Genomic DNA, 19,864 nt, shown 5'->3' on the forward strand with positions numbered 1-19,864 from the left:
AGCCAGTAAGAGCAAATTAAGTTCATACACGTGCATCACCCGATCACTAAAGATAGATAAGTAAATGCTGGTATAAATTAAGGTCTTTAGGTGATTCGTCATCTCGTTTCGTCGGAAAGGTGTTCATTTTGATTACCTGTTTCTGCTATTGTTGTCACCTCCAATGTCTAGTAAGTCAGGCAATAAATCGCCTCAGCCGATTTTTTTGTTTGTTTGTTTGTCTGTTTTTGATTATGTTCTATATTTTTTCTTTATTGAGAATCTCGAACTCAAATGGAGGTGAATACATTTGCGAATCAGAAGGTTTAGCCTCAAAACAATTCATGAACCGCGGATTCTTGCAAACAAGAAATACCGTTTAATGTCACAGATTCCGGATTCTTTCCGTATACAAATTCGAATTGTAATTAATCGGACTCTTAGCTATAATGATCAGTTGCTTGACCTTGATTGGTATGTTAGAAAACTGTCGAGTCAGCTCATTTGAAAAAGTTGGTAAAACTTTCCCGCTGACTTCTATATCCACAGGGCACTGTGACAGAAACGGCGTCTTTGGATAAAGTCGAAATTCTTTGCTGAGAATGTAAGTACTGTGTTGATTCCCTTTGAGCAAATTAGTCGTTACACTCTTTATCCAAAGCTTTTACCGCCAGACATGGAATTCACTATATAGACGGCGATCAATTTTAGGCCTTTAGCCAAAAATTCGAAATAGGACGAGACAGCTAGGGTTTCAAAATAGGATGAAAAATTGAGACCGAAACGAAAAAAAGGTTGTATACGAGCTACAGGCGAACATTTCGACAAAAAAAATTAACGGAAGTAAAAAAATTCACATCAATTTCACACATCTAAGATACCCTGTGGGTTGCCCTGGTTTTCTCTTGTCTATAATCGCCATCTTGATTTTAAACAATATACAGTATACCGTTTCAAGATGGAGAGCGACAACTCCCATTAACCACTAAGATGACTTATGAAAATCGCTATGTCCGAGAAGATGTGAGTTAAACAATTAATCTTTGAATTGATCTCTTAATCGAGCTCGCCCTTCCCCAACTGCAAAATGGCCCCAATCAACTCAACTGGCCTTGTTTTATAATCATCAGTTCTGTATTCATTTCACAACCTAGAAGGGTGAAATGGTTTCCTGTTAATCCTACTACCATGTCCGACGAAGACAAATATTCTGACTTACGAAAGAATCGTCACGATTAATCAAGCTATCTTGTTCTAAGCCAATATCCGGATTTTCTCTTACTTCCTCCCTTAATGGAAAAAAAATCACTCCAGCTCGTGCACAATATTGAACTTTCAGTTTATTTCGTAACCAATTGTTTAACTTATAAAAGAGAATGTATTGTTTCGAATGTATGCTTGGCATTTGATTCATCGTTTTCTGAATGCTTTTTCCCTTTTCTAGTACAGATTCTAATCGTACTTAAATAGCCGCGTGGAATTACCACGAAAAACTAATTTAAAATATTGAGCGAATCACCACTCTGATCACAAAATTTTCCAATTTCATACTGGTTCTGAACAACCTTCTGCCACTGCATGAACTGAGCATGTTACACGAATTTTGAAACATGATATTTCGCCTTTTTTTAAAGCCTGAGGGCGAAAGTTATCTGCATCATTTACCCGGCTTGTACTTAAGCTTGACGTATTTACATATGACTGACTCAATCTGCAACGGAACCGAAATAACCTCATTTTCACTTTTCAAACCAATCACACCTAATTTAGTTCGAATTACACGAATTTTGAAACACGATATTTCGCGTTTTTTTAAAGTCTGAGGGCGAAAGTTATCTACATCATTTACCCGGCTTGTACTTAAGCTCATTTTCACTTTTTAAACCAATCACACCTAGTTTAGCTCGAATACGTTTCTCACGCTCAGCTTCTTATCCTTAATAGGCGTTCACTTAAAAAAAGAGACATAGAGCAAATGTATAGACTTCGAATCAAGGCAATTTCAGAACTTAACGCTCTAAGTTCTTATTTGGTGCGAAACAAAAGCGATCAATTCAAGCAACTGCACATGTACCAGAAACTATAAATAGCCATAGAAGTAGCTTTGTTTGATGGAGTTTCACCTGGAATTGATCTAGTTTCTCACTAATGCTGATACTGACAGATAGTGAGTGGTTGAATTATAGCCGCCTTTGTGACTAGATAGAAATTCCTGTTCCTTTGCGTGAAAGTGTATCCTTTGGTTTACCTAGTAATCAAGTTGAAACGGTAAGTCAAAGAATATTCATTCAAGCTAGCTCAGGAAAGAAATGCTGACTTAAATCGCAAGATGACAAGTCAGTGACTAAATTAGCTCAGTTGAATTAAACTTAGATATTCCAATCCTTCAAGTCTTACAGTCAGATGAAGTTAGATGGAGAGAACTTCATCTTTGTTGAAAGTCACAAAAGTCGCAATATTTAAATTAAACCGAAATGAAAGGGTAAGTATTATGCTCCAGAAACAATTTAATTTTAATATTTACCTCTGACTTGTCCTTGAGATTCCAAAGAATGACCTTACCTATCTAAACTGTTATCAGCAGTTGAACAATCAGGACGTAGGCAACTTTGAAAGTCACAAATTTGAGAAGATAATCATCTCTTAAATCAACACCGTTGTTCCCCTTGGAATGAACGAAAGCCTCTCATGTATTCAGTTAATCTCTTCATATATCACCGTTACCATATTATCTAGAAAGGCACCGCTCCATTCTCTACTATATTAAAACTCACACAGCTTCGAGTCCCCATATTTTCTCCGACCAAATGTCCAACACTCGAATGGTTCGGATGATTGACTTGCGTCCGCAACACAGCCGAGGAATCAAAATTTCCGCCTAGGTGATCTTTTTCTACATCTTCAAATGGGATGTGTTATGTCTGACTTGTGGGTTGCCAGATCTCAAATCATCTCCAGGAGTGAGCCACAATAAAAATCAATTTCTTTCACAAAGGAACAAACATCCCTTGAATTTGCCTTGCTTCAAATGAAGACTTAATTAAAGCGGTTGATGGTAGTTCCTGACGCAACTTTTGCAAGCAAAGCCCTATCCAAGCCTAATTAACTGTCTATGGTGCTCATATTGGTTTCGGGAATTCTTTAATTTTCGTTTGACAGTGCGGATAAATTTGTCATTCCGAATAAACAGCATACATACAATTTCCACACAAACGACAAAAGTTTGCCGGTGTTTCGCAAACAGAAGGTTTTTAAATATTGCAAGATGGATACGTATTTTCATAAAAAAAACCGAAACAAAGACGTGAATGGTTTAATTTTGCTCTGAGTAACACAAATTTAAGGGCATTTTAATACGTCCAGCTTCCACACGTTTGCGTTAAGACCCTCTAGAAAGTGAAAGTCGCCATCAACGTCAAATTTCAAAACATGTTATGGTAAATAACGTCTCGCCTTTATTTTAAAGAAATATTTACAAAGCCGACGGCTAAACAAATATTCATAAATTTCTCCTTCGCCTAAGGCGAATTATTTAGTGTTCTATACAAACTTCAACCATAACCACGAATAACTTGCATTCACTAGAAAAAATGGATGATTAAGAGATCCATTATCACACTATGCTAAAATGTTTTCTGTCGTCTGCCTTTCCTTTTAGACAAGATGTCTATCCCGGAGTTACCACACCGAAGCTTGGCAGCTGTTGTAACTGAATCGGGCATTTGCCTTGCCTTGAACATCATAAGTATCATTGGGAACAGTCTTGTCTGTTTAGCAGTGTACAGAAACCGTAATCTTCGATCAACCACCAATGTGTACATCATTGCTCTGGCTGTCAGCGATCTATTGGTCGCAATGATTGAAATGCCTTTGGCATCAGCTACACTAATCATTGGAAGATTTGATTTCGGCTTCGCTTTATGCCAGCTTCAAGGATTCATTGGCCCGTTCGCTACTTACGTGACCCCGGCAACCATGGGTTTAACAGCATTCAACCGCTACATGCGAATTGTTAAAGGGAACAGTTACAACAAGGTATTTTCTCCTTGCCGATCTAAGATCTGGGTGTGTTGCCTGTGGATGTCTCTGGCCCTTTACCTGTTAATTGGGCGACTCACCGGTTGGCTAAACATTGGATTTATCACTGGCTACGCAGTGTGTGCCTTTACATACCCAACTGCTGCAAGTCAAATCGTTCAGTACACCATCATGGTCGGAGTGCTTTTTTTTATACCGTTGTGTATCGGTACATTCAGCTATTACAAGATCTTTTTCAAAACCAGTCAGCATCAACAGATTGTGGTGCCATCGCTGCAGAACTCGACCAATAGTAACAACAGCACTGCAAGGAGAAGCACGGTGAAAGAGATAAACATTAGTCGAGTGCTGCTCTACGTAGGCGCCGGGTTTTTGTGTTGCTGGATTCCATTGTGGGCACTTGCACTTTGGAAGCGCTTCTCACCAGAAACATGTCCGCGAATTGCGGAATTGCTTGTTACCTTTTTCCGCTTTCTGAGTTCGACGATAAATCCCTTTATTTACACTTTCAACAATAACGATTTCCGAAAGGAATTCCGCAAACTGCTGTGTTGCCCCAAAGGGGCTCGGACTGCACCAAATGACACCACCACGGCTACTGAAAACGAAGAATTGCCAGGCGAAGCTAATGTTTAAGGCAATGTTCGAGGTGTCTGTCTATCTACCAAGATATCAATCGCCTAAGATCAAGATTATTGTGGACCTTCAGCGTAAAACGTTCATGCCTAAGTAGCCTCGTATATAACACCCTTGAAAAGTATATATCGCTGTAAAGGTAAAAAGATGTCAAATCCGAAGAATTAATTATTTTAAAGATTTGTTTTAGAGGTCAGCAAGCACGCAAGACCAAATAAACGGCACGGTGCTAATAAACAGCTGATTGACTGCAAAAGCGTGCATTGCTATTGGTTATTGAGAAAATGTGCTTTGACCTCGCATAATTTGGCCTCTGAAAATCTACAGTTACCTTACCTTTAGGGAGTTTCCTTGCATGGGTACTCACGTCCCGTTCGTTACTCCCTTTTGGCAATTTTTTTTTTTTTTTTTTTTTTTTTTTTTTTTTTGTACGTGTAACTTCTCGTTTATTACTTTTGTAACTCAGTAGAATGCCAATAAAATTAATTAAAAAAAAAAAAAAAAAAAAAAAAGAAAGCAAGACTATTTAGTTCTATTTTGTAGATTTATTGTAAATAGTTACACACGATCATGGAGTCCGCTTGTTTGGTTGAGCGAAGTCCTGGGAAGGAATGTTGTCGATTCTAGTTACCAAACTTTACTCTGCTGACTACTTCAGCTCAGGTTGTCGAAACGCCAGTCATTTTCAACGAAAAAAAAGTTGTATTTAGGACTACTCTCAACCGGATGATCAGACTACATGATTAATTAATTTTCTTCACGTTATTTATCTGTTCTTCATGCGAATCAAGTAGATTCCATTTTGTCTCATTGTTTTCGTATTCTTTTCGAATGGATTTTTCAGTATTCCTGACAATAGGTGTAGCGAACGAGAAGAGGAGGCAAGTAATGTATACCATGCAAAGTCACAGCAGAACTGTTCTTTTACTCGCTTTGACGAAGGGCTTACTCTCAAAACGTCAGCTTTGAAACTTTTTTTACGGTAGCCGATTTACATTATCAACTCAGTTGATAAAACCAAATTATCTTATTATACTCTATCACCGACACAGCAGCACAGTTTCTGTTGAAACACACCCTTTTTATTCATTTGTCTTTTCCTGAACCCGGATCGTTGCGTGACAAATCTGCGTGACACTGTGTGACAATAAATGAGCTAAAAACTCTTTATGCTAAAGAAGTAACCTCCTTAGACAATTTTAAGAATTTTAATGAAGTAAGAAGAACTCAGAGTATCTTAAAAACGTCAGAGGTCCATTTTGTTTCGGCGCTTCCGAATCAGGAGTCGTGATAATTTCAGAGAAAAAAAAAAACAAGGGATTACGAGATTTTGAGGCTTTGAGAATTTCCAGCAAGAAATCATTCCGTAGGCAAGAAAGAAAATTAACATTTGATCTAATTTCAAACTTCAAAGTCCCAGACCACAGTTTTGGCTCTACTCCATATAGCAGCTCATGGTTTGGCATAAGCAGTACGTATATTTTATCCAAGGGGAAAAATGGAAGTTTGCCAAGGGTAAGGTAACCTTAACTCCAACTATAACCTTCAAGATAAACTTAAATTGCCTCGTGAAAACTTCTTAGGGTTAGCAAGGCATGTGTCTCTTCAATGTAAAAATATAGAGCCAATAAAAGTAAACAAACCTGAGCGATACCCCTTGGAAATTATACTAAAATCTTGGAAAAAAAGCTGATGAAGTGCACCCTTTCCACTCAAAAGAATACAAAAAACTCCATGAAAATAAGGTTTTCATGGATTTCATAACACTTCGAAGGGAACTGGAACAAAGCTAGGGCTAATCTGTAATAGTTTTACATACCCTTTATTTTATCGTTTAATGGTATAGTTTTTCCATTTTGCAAAGTTACCCCGAAAAATACGCTTTCTCCAACCCACACGTTTAAATACGCCTGGAGCAGTCCAGATTTGGCCAAACCATTTCAGATATTAACTCACTATTTTTTTTCTCAGTGGGCATGGCAACGAATCTTGCAATCTGATTGGTTCGTAGCGCGTTCCTATCTCTACCCACGGGCACGGTAACGCTTTCGTGAGTCGCCGAGTATATCCTTACATTCGTTGCCACTTTTCATAAATATATCTCGTTTTTCCTGCTGGGAAGTATTTTTAAGCAAAGACGTCGGTCACTACCTCAAGCCGATGAATAATTCATTAATCCTCTCTTTTCTCTTTCTTTCAAATCACTTTGGTCGACAGAAAACTTTGGTTTCGAAAATAATTTATATCAGCAAAATTGTCATTAAATTGGTTGACAAGTGGCCTAAAAATCGTCTGTAATTAATCTTAATCCTTCGCAAAAAGGACCTAAAAATTTAAAAGGTGAGGTATTTGGTTACAATTGAACTAATTGAACTAAAAATTCAAAACGTGAGGTATTTGGTTACAATTGAACTAATCGATGGAATTTCCATTCTTTTAATATCTGAATTCTCTCAAAAAATTTGTTCGTAGTGAAAGGACGAGCGAATTTTACACTACAAACACGCTTTCGGTAAGTCTTTCCAAGTCCGTTCAATTTGGATATTTGTACCGTAAATTGCACAACAGAAACTGAAGGAATTCAATGTGGAAAAACAGCATTAAGAACAAGTCTCAAGTGTACTTTTGGAGAAATTCACATAAACGTTTTCCCTGTCTTACTCGACAACAAAAATGACCGAAACTGTACCGAGATGAATAATCTATTAGTGTGTTCACATTCACTCTCAGGAAAAAACTGAATGAATCAAAGTGAAGACGAATGATGTCACTATGTATGGTAAAAGTGCCAATTTGTAATGTTGTATTTAGCTTGAGATAGAGAAATAAACATTTCACTATTTTTTTGCGACGTTTTTGTATGAAAATGAGGCTCCGAGCCTCGAACAAGCAGCCGTTGTTACCATGGCAACAAGAGTGCCACGACCTTTAAAAAGGGCATTTTTGTGCATCCCCCCTGAGTGCCTAACTGCATGCAAAATTTGAAGGGGGGTTGAAAATTTTCATTTCCCAAGATGTTTGATTCTTACAGAGACTTGTTCTTAGACCCTTTGTGTCTAATTTAAGTGTCTCATTCGAATTTATTTTTTGTGGAGAAAAGACTATATTTACACACGTCTTGCAGCAAACAAACGAACAAACTCTCACAACTTCAAAATAAAAAATTTTAATTAACTTACAAATACTTTCCTTGCCATTTACTTACTGCCTGAGAGGTAAATCTTCGTACATGAATTAATCGTCGATGAGAGTGAATAATACTTAACGTAAGATCATTGACTGTTTTTGAAGAGAACATTGTCGTGACGGCCCTTGCCAAACTAATTCCGTTGTTTTTCAAAAGTGTACATGTGCTTTTTAATCTAACGTGTTCCTTAATTGACAGGTGTCAGATTGTGACATAAACGTGTGAAAATGATGTTTCAAATTTTGTTTGGAAGCCTTAAATCACCTTTATCAATACGCAAATGAAAATGTTTCGGTGAAGCCTCTCTCTTTAATTTGCATTACCTCTTTTATAACTACCATTAACTCTCTCAAAAACTGTTCAATTTAGGGAAGATCTTGCCATAATTACAGCCCTAAATCATTCGGGTTTTTTTTGGAAAGAATTTCGTTAAGTTTAAGAAAAAAGCTAAAATGTTATTCACCAGCCTAAGTCGGTCCGTACTGGGGAAAACTGTGTCCTCTGTCTTGAGTACTGCCCTTGACCTACGGCCTCGGGCGTTGCTCAAGACTTCGGGCACAGTTTTTCCCAATACGGACCTCCCGGCTGGCGAATAACGTATATATATCGATAAGATATTGTAGTGTACGTGTATTTTTTTTCTTCGAGTTAACCTCAAATGTCAATGTGTTACTAACGTTTAAAATAAAAAAAAATGCATTTTCTTCCATTTTTCCCCAAAAAGTCACTGTTACGTCTTAAAATCCTCTCGTGAAACTTGCCTAGGATTTGCAGCGTTTGTAGACCGTTTTGATATCTTCCAGATGTACTGAGGGTTAACGGGAAAAAAAATGGACTTCTGACGTTTTTCAGACACTCTGAGCCCTTCTTACTTCATTGAAATGCTTAAAATTGTTTAGGAGGGTTACTTCTTTAGCATAATGATTTCTTAGCTCATTTATTGCATTTATGTCTCTGTGGCTAAATTTTGCGCATGAAGCAGGAACTTGCTCTCTCGCTGCAGTGTCACGCAGATTTGTCACGCAACGATCCGGGTTCAGGAAAAGACCAATGAATAAAGGGGGTGGGTTTCTACAGAAACTGTGGTGCTGTATACGCTTCCCTGGAGAACTAAATAAGGAATACGATGGTGCAAATCCGGACTCTTAGCCCCAAAATGCAAGAGAGATATAAGCACTAGCCACTCAAGAAAAAACGTTAGGGAAGAAACTCAATCTGACCTCAGAGACACCACAGTGTAGATTGTGTAGCCACCATTGTAACAGTACGGCATATTATTGGCTACCATACCCGCCAGATGCTTGCTTAGAGAGAACATAGCAGGTGGCCCTGCGAGCACACAGGGAAATGTACAGAAAACACAAGAAAGACATCACTGACAGGTGATACAAAAGTCGCAGATAATAAGAAAATAATCAGAAAATAATCAAGGACGCCAAACTATTCGCAGAAAAGGATTTGAGAAATAATCGACCTGATGTTACCTTAGCTAATAAAGACACAATTTTGGGAACACTTGGCAACATAGCTGTCCCAGCCACATACCAAAATATCATTAGGGCCGAGAAGGAGAAGGAGAGAAAGTTTCAGGACCCAGCATTCGAAGTCAAAGGAATCATGGAGCCTCAAAAAAGGCAGTACTACCCTTCATGTATCAGGAACAATTTCGAAGAACGCAAACACCCGTAGAATGTCGGGAGAATGAAACGCGGTTATTCTTTAGCAATTTAATGCAAAAACAGCCAGTTCGTAGTTTTCACATATTTATTTCTTTGTTCATCAATTTATTTATCCACTTATTCATTTCTTTGTATACATATTTGAACACTTATTTCTTCATTTGGTGATTTCCAGCAGACAAGATGCCAATCCTATAGTTGCCGAACAGAAGCTGAGCTGTTGTTGTAGTTGGAGTGTATTCAGTGCATTGAACATAACAAGCATCATTGAAAACAGTCTGGTTTATATAGCAGCATTCATTTTGTGTTGCTGGATACCAATGTGGGAACTCGTCCTTTAGAGCCGTTTCTCCTAAGAACCCGCCTAATTATTGCAGCACTGCTTGCTACTTTTTCTTGTGTTTGAGTTCTTCAATAAATCCCATTATGCAACTTCACAAATGGCGAGTCCCGGAGGGAATTTCGCAAATGCTCTGTTTTCGCCGTGAAAGAACAAGAACTGTGTCAATGGAGGCCGCTGTGGTTGTTGACAACGATTTCGTGGAATGGGAAGTCAGAGTGGATGCTTAGTTAATGCTAGTACAATTACAATGCATTTAAAGGATCATCCTGGTCAAACTAATTATTCTTCCCACACTCGTGGAAAGAAATGGATATCCATCTTTAAAAAAAAAACATGTCAAGTTATGTTCATAGAGGCTAGGCTTACCAATCATCGACCTACCGAGCACAACATGAACAGGTGAAACGATAGCAGAAATATTAATCATAGTTACTATTCCACGGCTTAATTTGTGTTTTACCCTCTGCTTTAATCTGTACGCATCAATCAACTACACTTTTACCATAATTCTCAAAGAGAAACTTGACTTTCCCAGCGACAGACGTTCGTTGGATGAACCATTATGAATATCATGGTCAAATGATTGTATTTTTCCCTTGCCAGCAAATATAACACCAATCTCCCGGTGTAGCCCGCGTTTATCAAACTACGGTGTGTGAAATGCATTACTTGGATCTATTTCCGAACGCACTTTTCATATTTGACAACTCCAACTCATTTCAAAATTATTTTGTGGTAAATAAGATTATGCTCTCGTGACTTCCAATATGTGATGTTAATTGATATGAGAAACTTCACTGTACTTTCGACACGATTCAGTTTAATTAATTTTTACTGATGTGTGGGAAAAAAATAATTGTTTTACTCTTTGAAAAGCAGAAAAATCCTTTCTTCTCCGAGTTAAAAAATTTCAAAGAAACCTATAGCAACTCAACGGCAGACTAAGTTATATGTATAGTTTGATTTCCTTTTCTCATTTCACATTTGTTTTACTTAATTTACTCACTTTCTTGGTCGTCGTTCGAGGATATTTCTCATGCTCTGTGAATGCTGAAATAAAAGGATTCTTTCCAATTTCAAAGAAAGGGCGAACCTTCCTGTAACTTTTCAATGAACAAAAGAGCTTTTAAATAACCGCATGTGAATACATGAAATGCAGATTAAGAAATTAGTATGAAAGCGATCTTCGCGGTAATGAACGCCACCTTTCAAAGCAGTAGTAAAAATAAGACCTGATAAAAAATCAGGCTTTTACAGGATTCTAATCCATGACCTCTGCGATACCGGTGCAGTGCTCTACCAACTGAGCTAACAAGTCAACCGGGAGCTGGTTGTTAAACCCGTGAAGTGATGAATAAATAACTGTTAATATATGAAAATTATATATGTGAACTGCAGATTAAGAAATGATCGCTTCCATACTCGAAAGAGCTTCTGCGACCAGAATTTCTTAAGATGTTTACGTCTGCATCACTATTAATAACAGGAACTTTAAAAAATTAGAACCAACATTAAAGGAACTTTCTCCTATAATTTCGTAAATTATTGGAGAAGTGTTTTTAAATTTAAGGTCGTCCAATTTATTAAAGATTGCCATCCTTAAGATCTTTTCCTGACACATTCAGCTTTATCATCGCCCATGATGCTTTTTTCTTCCAATACCATTTTCTTTTTCTGCGCCCAAAACGTGCTAGTCCAGTTTAGATTTTCTTGGTTACATTTGTCCAACTAAAGAAAATTTTCTTCTCAGAGCGCTGCTTATATAATAAAATCTAATTTAAGCCGACTAGTCTCTAAACTACACCTAATTCATTAAAACTCCTCTGCATGGGTAAAATGAAACAATGAGCGGATTATTACTTACTTCAGATCAATTGCGTTCAATTCTAATTCCTGAGGACTTTAGAAAAAAGTTGAAAAAGTTAAAAGATCGAGTTAAAAAAGGACACAAGGGTTAGAAACAGACTGAGGCGTTCATTAACCAGATGAAATAATTGCAAGATGTCTTACAAAAGAGTGATGATAAATTGCAGTACAGATAAAAAGATGGTAAAATAAATCGATATGAGCCGGCTTCCAGTAGTGATTATATCATTGTCTAACTACTGCCGAAGCGGCCACATAGTTAGGTTGGAGTGCAAAGAAAAGATACTTTCTTTGGCGTAACAGCATATATGATATAAACCAAAAGTAATTTTAAAAGCTGCAACACTCGCCAACAGTCCTATTTAAGTAACGGATATCGACAGTAAACGTTATTTTTGACTGATACTCGTCCACAGCATACGGAGAGGTAAATAATCAGGTATGTTAAAATTTCCCAAATATATGTCTATCCTTAACAGGTAAGCTCCCTCCTTCGGTTTGATTCTGTAATGATTGATAGTTGTAACCGCCCTCTCGAAGTCCTTTCAAATATGTTGAGGACTTGATGGAGAATGCTTAGTTGGAAAAACACCGAATGTCTAAGTTGAGAACGAAAGAATTAATTGCTGCTCCTTTTATCAGATTTCTTATCGTACAGTCGGAGAGATAGTAGATCACGAGACCTATGTAGGTTACCTAGGGATCTATGCGGAAAAGACGCCAGAAGGCTTCATTCATTGGTAAAAGCCCACAAGTCAGTTAGAATGGATCGAACGCAGTGAGATGATTTGCTTGGCTTCTATTGACATCACGCAAACAAGCGAATTTTGAAACCAGCCTGTTAATAACTGTGTCAATACAAATAAAATAAGGGCAGCCATTTGTTTACCAAACATAGTTGGAGCAGGTGATAACATACCCTGTAAAATTAAAAGTAAAACCTCTCTTCCAATATAGATTGATTGCTATGATTACCAATTTATTTAATTCTATCCTTCAACCATTCTCTCGCTGTTGAATTCGTTGCCGTATTCAATTTTGATCACTTTACAGTTTACTTCCGGATATGATTCAGTGAGTGTAAAATTAAAAGTAAAACCTCTCTTCCAATATAGATTGATTGCTATGATTACCAATTTATTTAATTTTATCCTGCAACCATTCTGTCGCTGTTGAATTCGTTACCGTATTCAATTTTGATCACTTTACAGTTTACTTGCCGATATGATTCAGTGAGTGTAAAATTAAAAGTAAAACCTCTCTTCCAATATAGATTGGTTGCTATGATTACCAATTTATTTAATTCTATCCTTCAACCATTCTCTCGCTGTTGAATTCGTTGCCGTATTCAATTTTCAGTTTACTTCCAAACAAAGCGCTTACATTAGAAAAATTTTTTATTCGCGCAATAGATGGAGCTGCACGGTGGTTCGCAAAATAACGGAATGTTAGTGGCAGTTCTGTAACATAGTTTTAGGGCCCTAAAGAAACCAGATTTACGTGCTTATGAGTTTTTATTTTAACGCGGCAAAAATCTCACAAGTTCATAAATTGCACAACTTCAATAAAAACATTCAATTTGCTTAATAATGGGAATTATAAGAGAGGAGGAAAAGTAAGGTGAACTCTATAAGGTTATTTCATTCCATGTCATTTATCTAATATTGCGGTCTTGATATTTTATGGCGCGGCAAAAAAAAATCATTAGGTCTAGCATGACAGTTTTAGTTAAATGAAAAGAATTTTAATAAAACTTGAGGATCTCTTCTTTAAATATGAGCTCTGTGCTGTTATACCATAGTACATTTGTGTAATAGATTCAGTTGCGCGAACGAGTGCTGCATCCTCATTTAACACGCTCATAAATTATAGGCTGCTATTCAGGAGGCAACTTCTCTTTACAAACCATTGAAAGTACTTGGTTGAAAATTTCATCAAACAATAGGTTCATTCGCTCGATCACCGAGACATAAATCAATTAAGGAGTTTGGAGAATTAATACTTACGTTAAGAATTGAGACAGACTGATAAAGAATGAAGGAGTTAAGTAGTTCTGAGAATAATCTATGCAAAGCAATGTTTTGTTTACGTTGATAAGTGAAAATGTGACATCTTAATTTTGACGCTAATTTTTCTGGTACGCAAGGAAGCGGTTTGTAATTTTGATTTATGTATTAGACATTTTTTAGTGTTTAAAGTGGTTTGATATCAGTATGGCTGAGAAGAAAATAAAAACGTGCCTTTCGAAAACAACTCATAACACGTCTTTCTGACAGAGGCATTTTGAATACATGTTAATGAATGTAGCTGCTTCAGTTTAGTGAAGTCCGACATCAAATTATTTAACAGAACGAAATTATGAGAAGGTAAACCAAATTGAAATATATCAATCAGTCAGACAATTTTCAGCTGTGTTTCAAGGTGCATTTGTTTTCGTATCCTTTGAAAGTGACCGTTTGTGAGGAGCCGAATACAGTTGTGCGCTGTGCGTAGAGAATTTCACTTCTTATTGACGGAAACAACTCACGCTCAAGGATGTGAACGGCAAAGATGCATGATGCCATAATTCTGGCAAACATTGTGAAACCTTTACTGCACAGCCAGTAAGAGCAAATTAAGTTCATACACGTGCATCACCCGATCTCTAAAGGTAGATAAGTAAATGCTGGTATAAATTAAGGTCTCTAGGTGATTCGTCATCTCGTTTCGTCGGCAAGGTGTTCAATTTGACGACCTGTTTCTGCTATTGTTGTCACCTCCAATGTCTAGTAAGTCAGGCAATGAATCGCCTCAGCCGACTTTTTTGTTTGTTTGTTTGTCTGTTTTTTATTTTATTCTATATTTTTTTCTTTATTGAGAATCTCGAACTCAAATGGATGTGAATACATTCGCGAATCAGAAGGTTTAGCCTCAAAACAATTCATGAACTGCGGATTTTTGCAAACAAGAAATACCGTTGGTCAGATCGGTTGTAAATTAATGTCACAGATTCCGGATTCTTTCCGTATACAAATTCGGATTTTAATCAATCGGACTCTAAGCTGTAATGATCAGTTGCTTGATCTTGGTTGGTATGTTGGAAAACTGTCGAGTCAGCTTAACAGTTCCCGGCATTTGAAAAAGTTGGTAAAACTTTCCCGCTGACTTCTATGTCCACAGGGTACTGTGACAAAAACGGCGTCTTTGGATAAAGTCGAAATTCTTTGCTGAGAATGTAAGTACTGTGTTGATTCCCTTTGAGCAAATTAGTCGTTACACTCTTTATCCAAAGCTTTCACAGCCAGACATGGAATTCACTATATAGACGGCGATCAATTTTAGGCCTTTAGCCAAAAATTCGAAATAGGCGAGACAGCTAGGGCTTCAAAGTAGGATGAAAAATTGAGACCGAAACGAAAAAAAGGTTGTATACGAGCTACAGGCGAACATTTCGACAAAACAACTAACGGAAGTAGAAAAATTCACATCAATTTCACACATCGGAGATACCCTGTGGGTAGCCCTGGTTTTCTCTTGTTTATTATCGCCATCTTGATTTTAAACAATTCAAGGTATACCGTTTCAAGATAAAGAGAGACAACTCCCATTAATACTACCAAGATGACTTATGAAAATCGCTGTCCGAGAAGATGTGAGTTAAACAATTAGTCTTTGAATTGATCCAACTTTCTTATCTATCTTTTCCAAAGAAGGTTCATATTCCTTCTCTTAATCGAGCTCGCCCTTCCACAGCTGCAAAATGGCCCCAATCAACTCAACTGGCCTTGTTTTATAATCATCAGTTCTGTATTCATTACACAACCTAGAAGGGTGAAGTGGTTTCCTGTTAATCCTATTGTCATGTCCGACGAAGACAAATATTCTGACTTATGAAAGAATCTTCACGATTAATCAAGCTATCTTGTTCTGAGCCAATATCCGGATTTTCTCTCATTTCCTCCCCTGATGGAAAAAAAAAATCACTCCAGCTTGTGCACAATATTGAACTTTCAGTTTATTTCGTAACCAATTGTTTAATTTTATAAAAGAGAATATATTGTTTCGAATGTATGCCTGGCATTTGATTCATTGTTTTCTGAATGCTTTTTCCCTTCTATACTAAAGAATCTAATCGTACTTTAATAGCCGCGTGGAATTACCAAGAAAAACTGATTAAAACCATTGCGTGAATCACCACTCCGACCAGAGAATTTTCCACTTTCATACCGGTTCTGAACAACCTTCTGCCATTGCATGAACTGAGCATGTTGCACAAGTTTTGGAACACGATATTTCTCATTTTTTTAAAGCCTGAGCGCGAAAGTTATCTATATCATTTACCCGGCTTGTACTTAAGCTTGGTTCAATCTACGATAGAACCGAAAGTAACCTCATTTTCACATTTCAAATCAATCACACCTAATTTAGTTCGAATACGTTTCTCGCGCTCAGCTACCCGGCTTGTACTTAAGCTTGGCATATTTATATATGATTGACTCAATCTACGACGGAACCTAAAGTAACGATATTTCTCTTTTTTTTAAAGCCTGAGCGAGAAAGTTATCTATATCATTTACTCGGCTTGTACTTAAGCTTGGTTCAATCTATGATTGAACCGAAAGTAACCTCATTTTCACTTTTCAAATCAATCACACCTAGTTTAGTTCGAATACGTTTTTCGCGCTCAGCTTCTTATCCTTAATCATGAAAAGCGTTCACTTAAAAAAAGAGACATAGAGCAAATGTATAGACCTCGAATTAAGGTAAATTTAGAACTTAACGCGAGTTCTTATTTGGTGCGAAACAAAAGCGATCAATTCAAGCAACTGCACATGTACCAAAAACTATAAATAGCCATAGAAGTAGCATTGTTTGATGGAGTTTCACCTGGAATTGATCTAATTTCTCACTAATGCTGATACAGACAGATAGTGAGTGGTTGAATTATAGCCGCCTTTGTGACTAGATAGAAATTCCTGTTCCTTTGCGTGAAAGTGTATCCTTTGGTTTACCTAGTAATCAAGTTGAAACGGTAAGTCAAAGAAAATTCATTCAAGCTAGCTCAGGAAATTAAATACTGACTTAAATCGCAAGATGACAAGTCAGTGACTGAATACGTTCAGTTGAATTAAACTTAGATATTCCAATCCTTCAAGTCTTACAGTCAGATGAAGTTAGATCGAGAGAATTTCATCTTAGTTGAAAGTCACAAAAGTCGCAATTTTTAAATTAAACAGAAATGAGAGGGTAAGTGTTATGCTCCAGAAACAGTGTAATTTTAATATTTACCTCTGACTTGTCCTTGAGATTCCAAAGAATGACCTTACCTATCTAAACTGTCATCAGCAGTTGAACAATCAGGACGTAGACAACTTTGAAAGTCACAAATTTAAGTAGAAAAACATCTCTCAAATCAACACCGTTGTTCCCATTGGAATCAACTAAAGCCTCTCTTGTGTTCAGTTAATCTCGTCATACATCACTGTTACCATGTGATCTAATAAAGCACCGCTCCATTCTCCACTACATTAAAACTCACACAGCTTCGAGTCCCCATATTTTCTCCAACCAAATGTCCAACACTCAAATGGTTCGGATGTTCTCAGCGCAGCCTAGGAATCAAAATTTCCGCATAGGTGATCTTTTTTTACATCTTCAAATGGGATTAGTTATGTCTGACTTGTGGGTGGCTAGATCTCAAATCATCTCCATCAGAGAACCACAACAAAATCAATTTCTTTCACAATGCAACAACCATCCCTTTAATTTGCCTTGCTTCAAATGAAGACTTAATTTAAGCGGTTGATGGTAGTTCCTGACACAACATCTGCAAGCAAAGCCCTATCCAAGCCTAATGAACTGTCTATGGTGCTCATATTGTTTTCGGGAATTCTTCAATATTCGTTTGACGGTGCGGATAAATTTGTCACTCCAAATAAACAGCATACATACAATTTCCACACAAACGACAAAGTTTGCCGGTGTTTCGCAAACAGAAGGTTTTTAAATATTGCAAGATGGATACGTATAATTTTATAAAATAAAAAAAATCGAACAAGGACTTGAATGAGTTAAAATGGTTTTTTTTCATCTGCCTTTTCTTCTAGACAAGATGTCTAACCTGGAGTTACCGCACCGAAGCTTGGCAGCTGTTATAACTGAATCGAGCGTTTGCCTTGCCTTGAACATCTTAAGTATCATTGGAAACAGTCTCGTCTGTTTGGCAGTGTATAGAAACCGTGATCTGCGATCAACCACCAATGTGTACATCATTGCTCTGGCTGTCAGTGATCTGTCAGTCGCAATGATTGAAATGCCTTTGGCATCAGCTACACTGATCATTGGAAGATTTGATTTCGGCTTCGCCTTATGCCAGCTTCAAGGATTCATTGGCCCGTTCGCTACCTACGTGACCCCGGCAACCATGGGTTTAACAGCATTCAACCGTTATATGCGAATTGTTAAAGGTAACAGTTACAACAAGATATTTTCTCCTTGCCGATCTAAGATCTGGGTGTGTTGCCTGTGGATATCTCTGGCCCTTTACCTGTTAATTGGGCGACTCACCGGTTGGCTAAACATTGGATTTATCCCTGGCTACGCAGTGTGTGCCTTTACATACCCAACTGCTGCAAGTCAAATCGTTCAGTACACCATCATGGTCGGAGTGCTTTTTTTTATACCGTTGTGTATCGGTATATTCAGCTATTACAAGATCTTTTTCAAAACCAGTCAGCATCAGCAGATTGTGGTTCAATCGCTGCAGAACTCGACAAATGGTAACAACAGCACTGCAAGGGGAAGCACGGTGAAAGAAATAAACATTAGTCGAGTGCTACTCCACGTAGGCACCGCGTTTTTGTGTTGCTGGATTCCATTCTGGGCACTTGGGCTTTGGAAACGCTTCTCCCCAGAAACATGTCCGCGAATTGTGGAATTGCTTGTTACCTTTTTCCGCTTTCTGAGTTCGACGATAAATCCCTTTATTTACACTTTCAACAATAACGATTTCCGAAAGGAATTCCGCAAACTGCTGTGTTGCCCCAAAATGTATCGGACTGCACCAAATGACACCACCACGGCTACTGAAAAAGATGAATTGCCGGGCGAAGCTAATGTTTAAGGCAATGTTCGAGGTGTCTGCGTATCTATTAAGATATCAATTGCCTAAGATCAAGATTATCGTTGACCTTCAGCGTAAAACGTTCATGCCTGAGTCGCCTCTAATATAAAACCCTTGAAAAGTATACATCGCTGTAAAGCTAAAAAGACGTCAAATCCGAAGAATTAATTATTTTAAAGATTTGTTTTAGAGGTCAGCAAGCAAGCACGACCAAATAAACGGCACGATGCCAATAAGCAGCTGATTGACTGCAAAAGCGTGCATTCCTATTGGTTATTGAGAAAATGTTCTTTGACCTCGCATACTTTGGCCTTTGAAAATCTACAGTTACCTTTAAAAGAAAGACTTTTTAGTTCTATTTTGTAGATTTAAGAAAGGGACTTTTGTAACTATTGTAAACAAAAATTATTCAACGTAATTTGCCCACGTAACAGTACGGATATGTACGCATATGTTCGTTACTAAGCTGAAACCTTTAGGAACTCTTTTCCAACCAGAAGAAAACTTTTCATTATAATATCGAAGCGGTGATCGAAGAGATATCGAAGAGAGTGACTAGAATTTCCCCTGGGTAGATTTTTATTGCAAAAAAACCTTGAAACATTTTGAATGGTTGGAATTAGGAATATCCTGTTCTTCTTCTAACCTGAAATCTGACGAACAATTTGATTAAAAAAAAATACAGGTGTCAGGCATATTGCCAGACCTATTGTTTACTGATAAGGCAAACAATTCAAGAAATTTTCAGGTATTGCATGGAAACATAAAGCCGGAAATTCTGAAACTGAAAACTATACAAAACTTTATCTTTTATCCATGCATTTAAGTAAAAGTGTTTTTTTTTTTCGCTATAATTGTTGGATAAGTGCTAATGAAAACTTTACGTGTGTACATAAATACGCTGCTAATAAAAGCATTATCTTTAATTTTAGAAAAAGAAATTTAAAAAAAAACACGACTAGGATAGTACATTTGCTATTAACAGGAGCGTATAGTTTAATATTCCCTTTTCATGAGCACAGGGGTAATACACG

The 19,864-nt window shown here is 37.3% G+C and overlaps 2 protein-coding genes across 2 annotated transcripts; both read left to right on the plus strand.

Annotated features, from left to right (window-relative positions):
- Positions 1-558: 558 nt before the first annotated feature.
- Positions 559-4,817, plus strand: LOC131799470 (beta-4C adrenergic receptor-like). The gene is made up of 2 exons (XM_059117184.2): positions 559-583; positions 3,638-4,817. The coding sequence occupies exon 2, from the start codon at positions 3,643-3,645 to the stop codon at positions 4,651-4,653; it is 1,011 nt and encodes a 336-aa protein (XP_058973167.1). The 5' UTR covers positions 559-583; positions 3,638-3,642; the 3' UTR covers positions 4,654-4,817.
- Positions 4,818-17,819: 13,002 nt separating this feature from the next.
- Positions 17,820-18,830, plus strand: LOC131799393 (beta-4C adrenergic receptor-like). Its single transcript, XM_059117117.2, has one exon. It carries the CDS (start codon positions 17,820-17,822, stop codon positions 18,828-18,830), a length of 1,011 nt encoding a protein of 336 aa, XP_058973100.1.
- Positions 18,831-19,864: the final 1,034 nt, after the last annotated feature.

This window comes from Pocillopora verrucosa, chromosome 3 (assembly GCF_036669915.1).
Source record: "Pocillopora verrucosa isolate sample1 chromosome 3, ASM3666991v2, whole genome shotgun sequence".
Classification (NCBI taxonomy): domain Eukaryota; kingdom Metazoa; phylum Cnidaria; class Anthozoa; order Scleractinia; family Pocilloporidae; genus Pocillopora; species Pocillopora verrucosa.

Coding starts and splice junctions, on each gene's coding strand:
- LOC131799470 (XM_059117184.2), top strand. CDS start 3,643: ATGTCTATCCCGGAGTTACCACACCGAAGCTTGGCAGCTGTTGTAACT.
- LOC131799393 (XM_059117117.2), top strand. CDS start 17,820: ATGTCTAACCTGGAGTTACCGCACCGAAGCTTGGCAGCTGTTATAACT.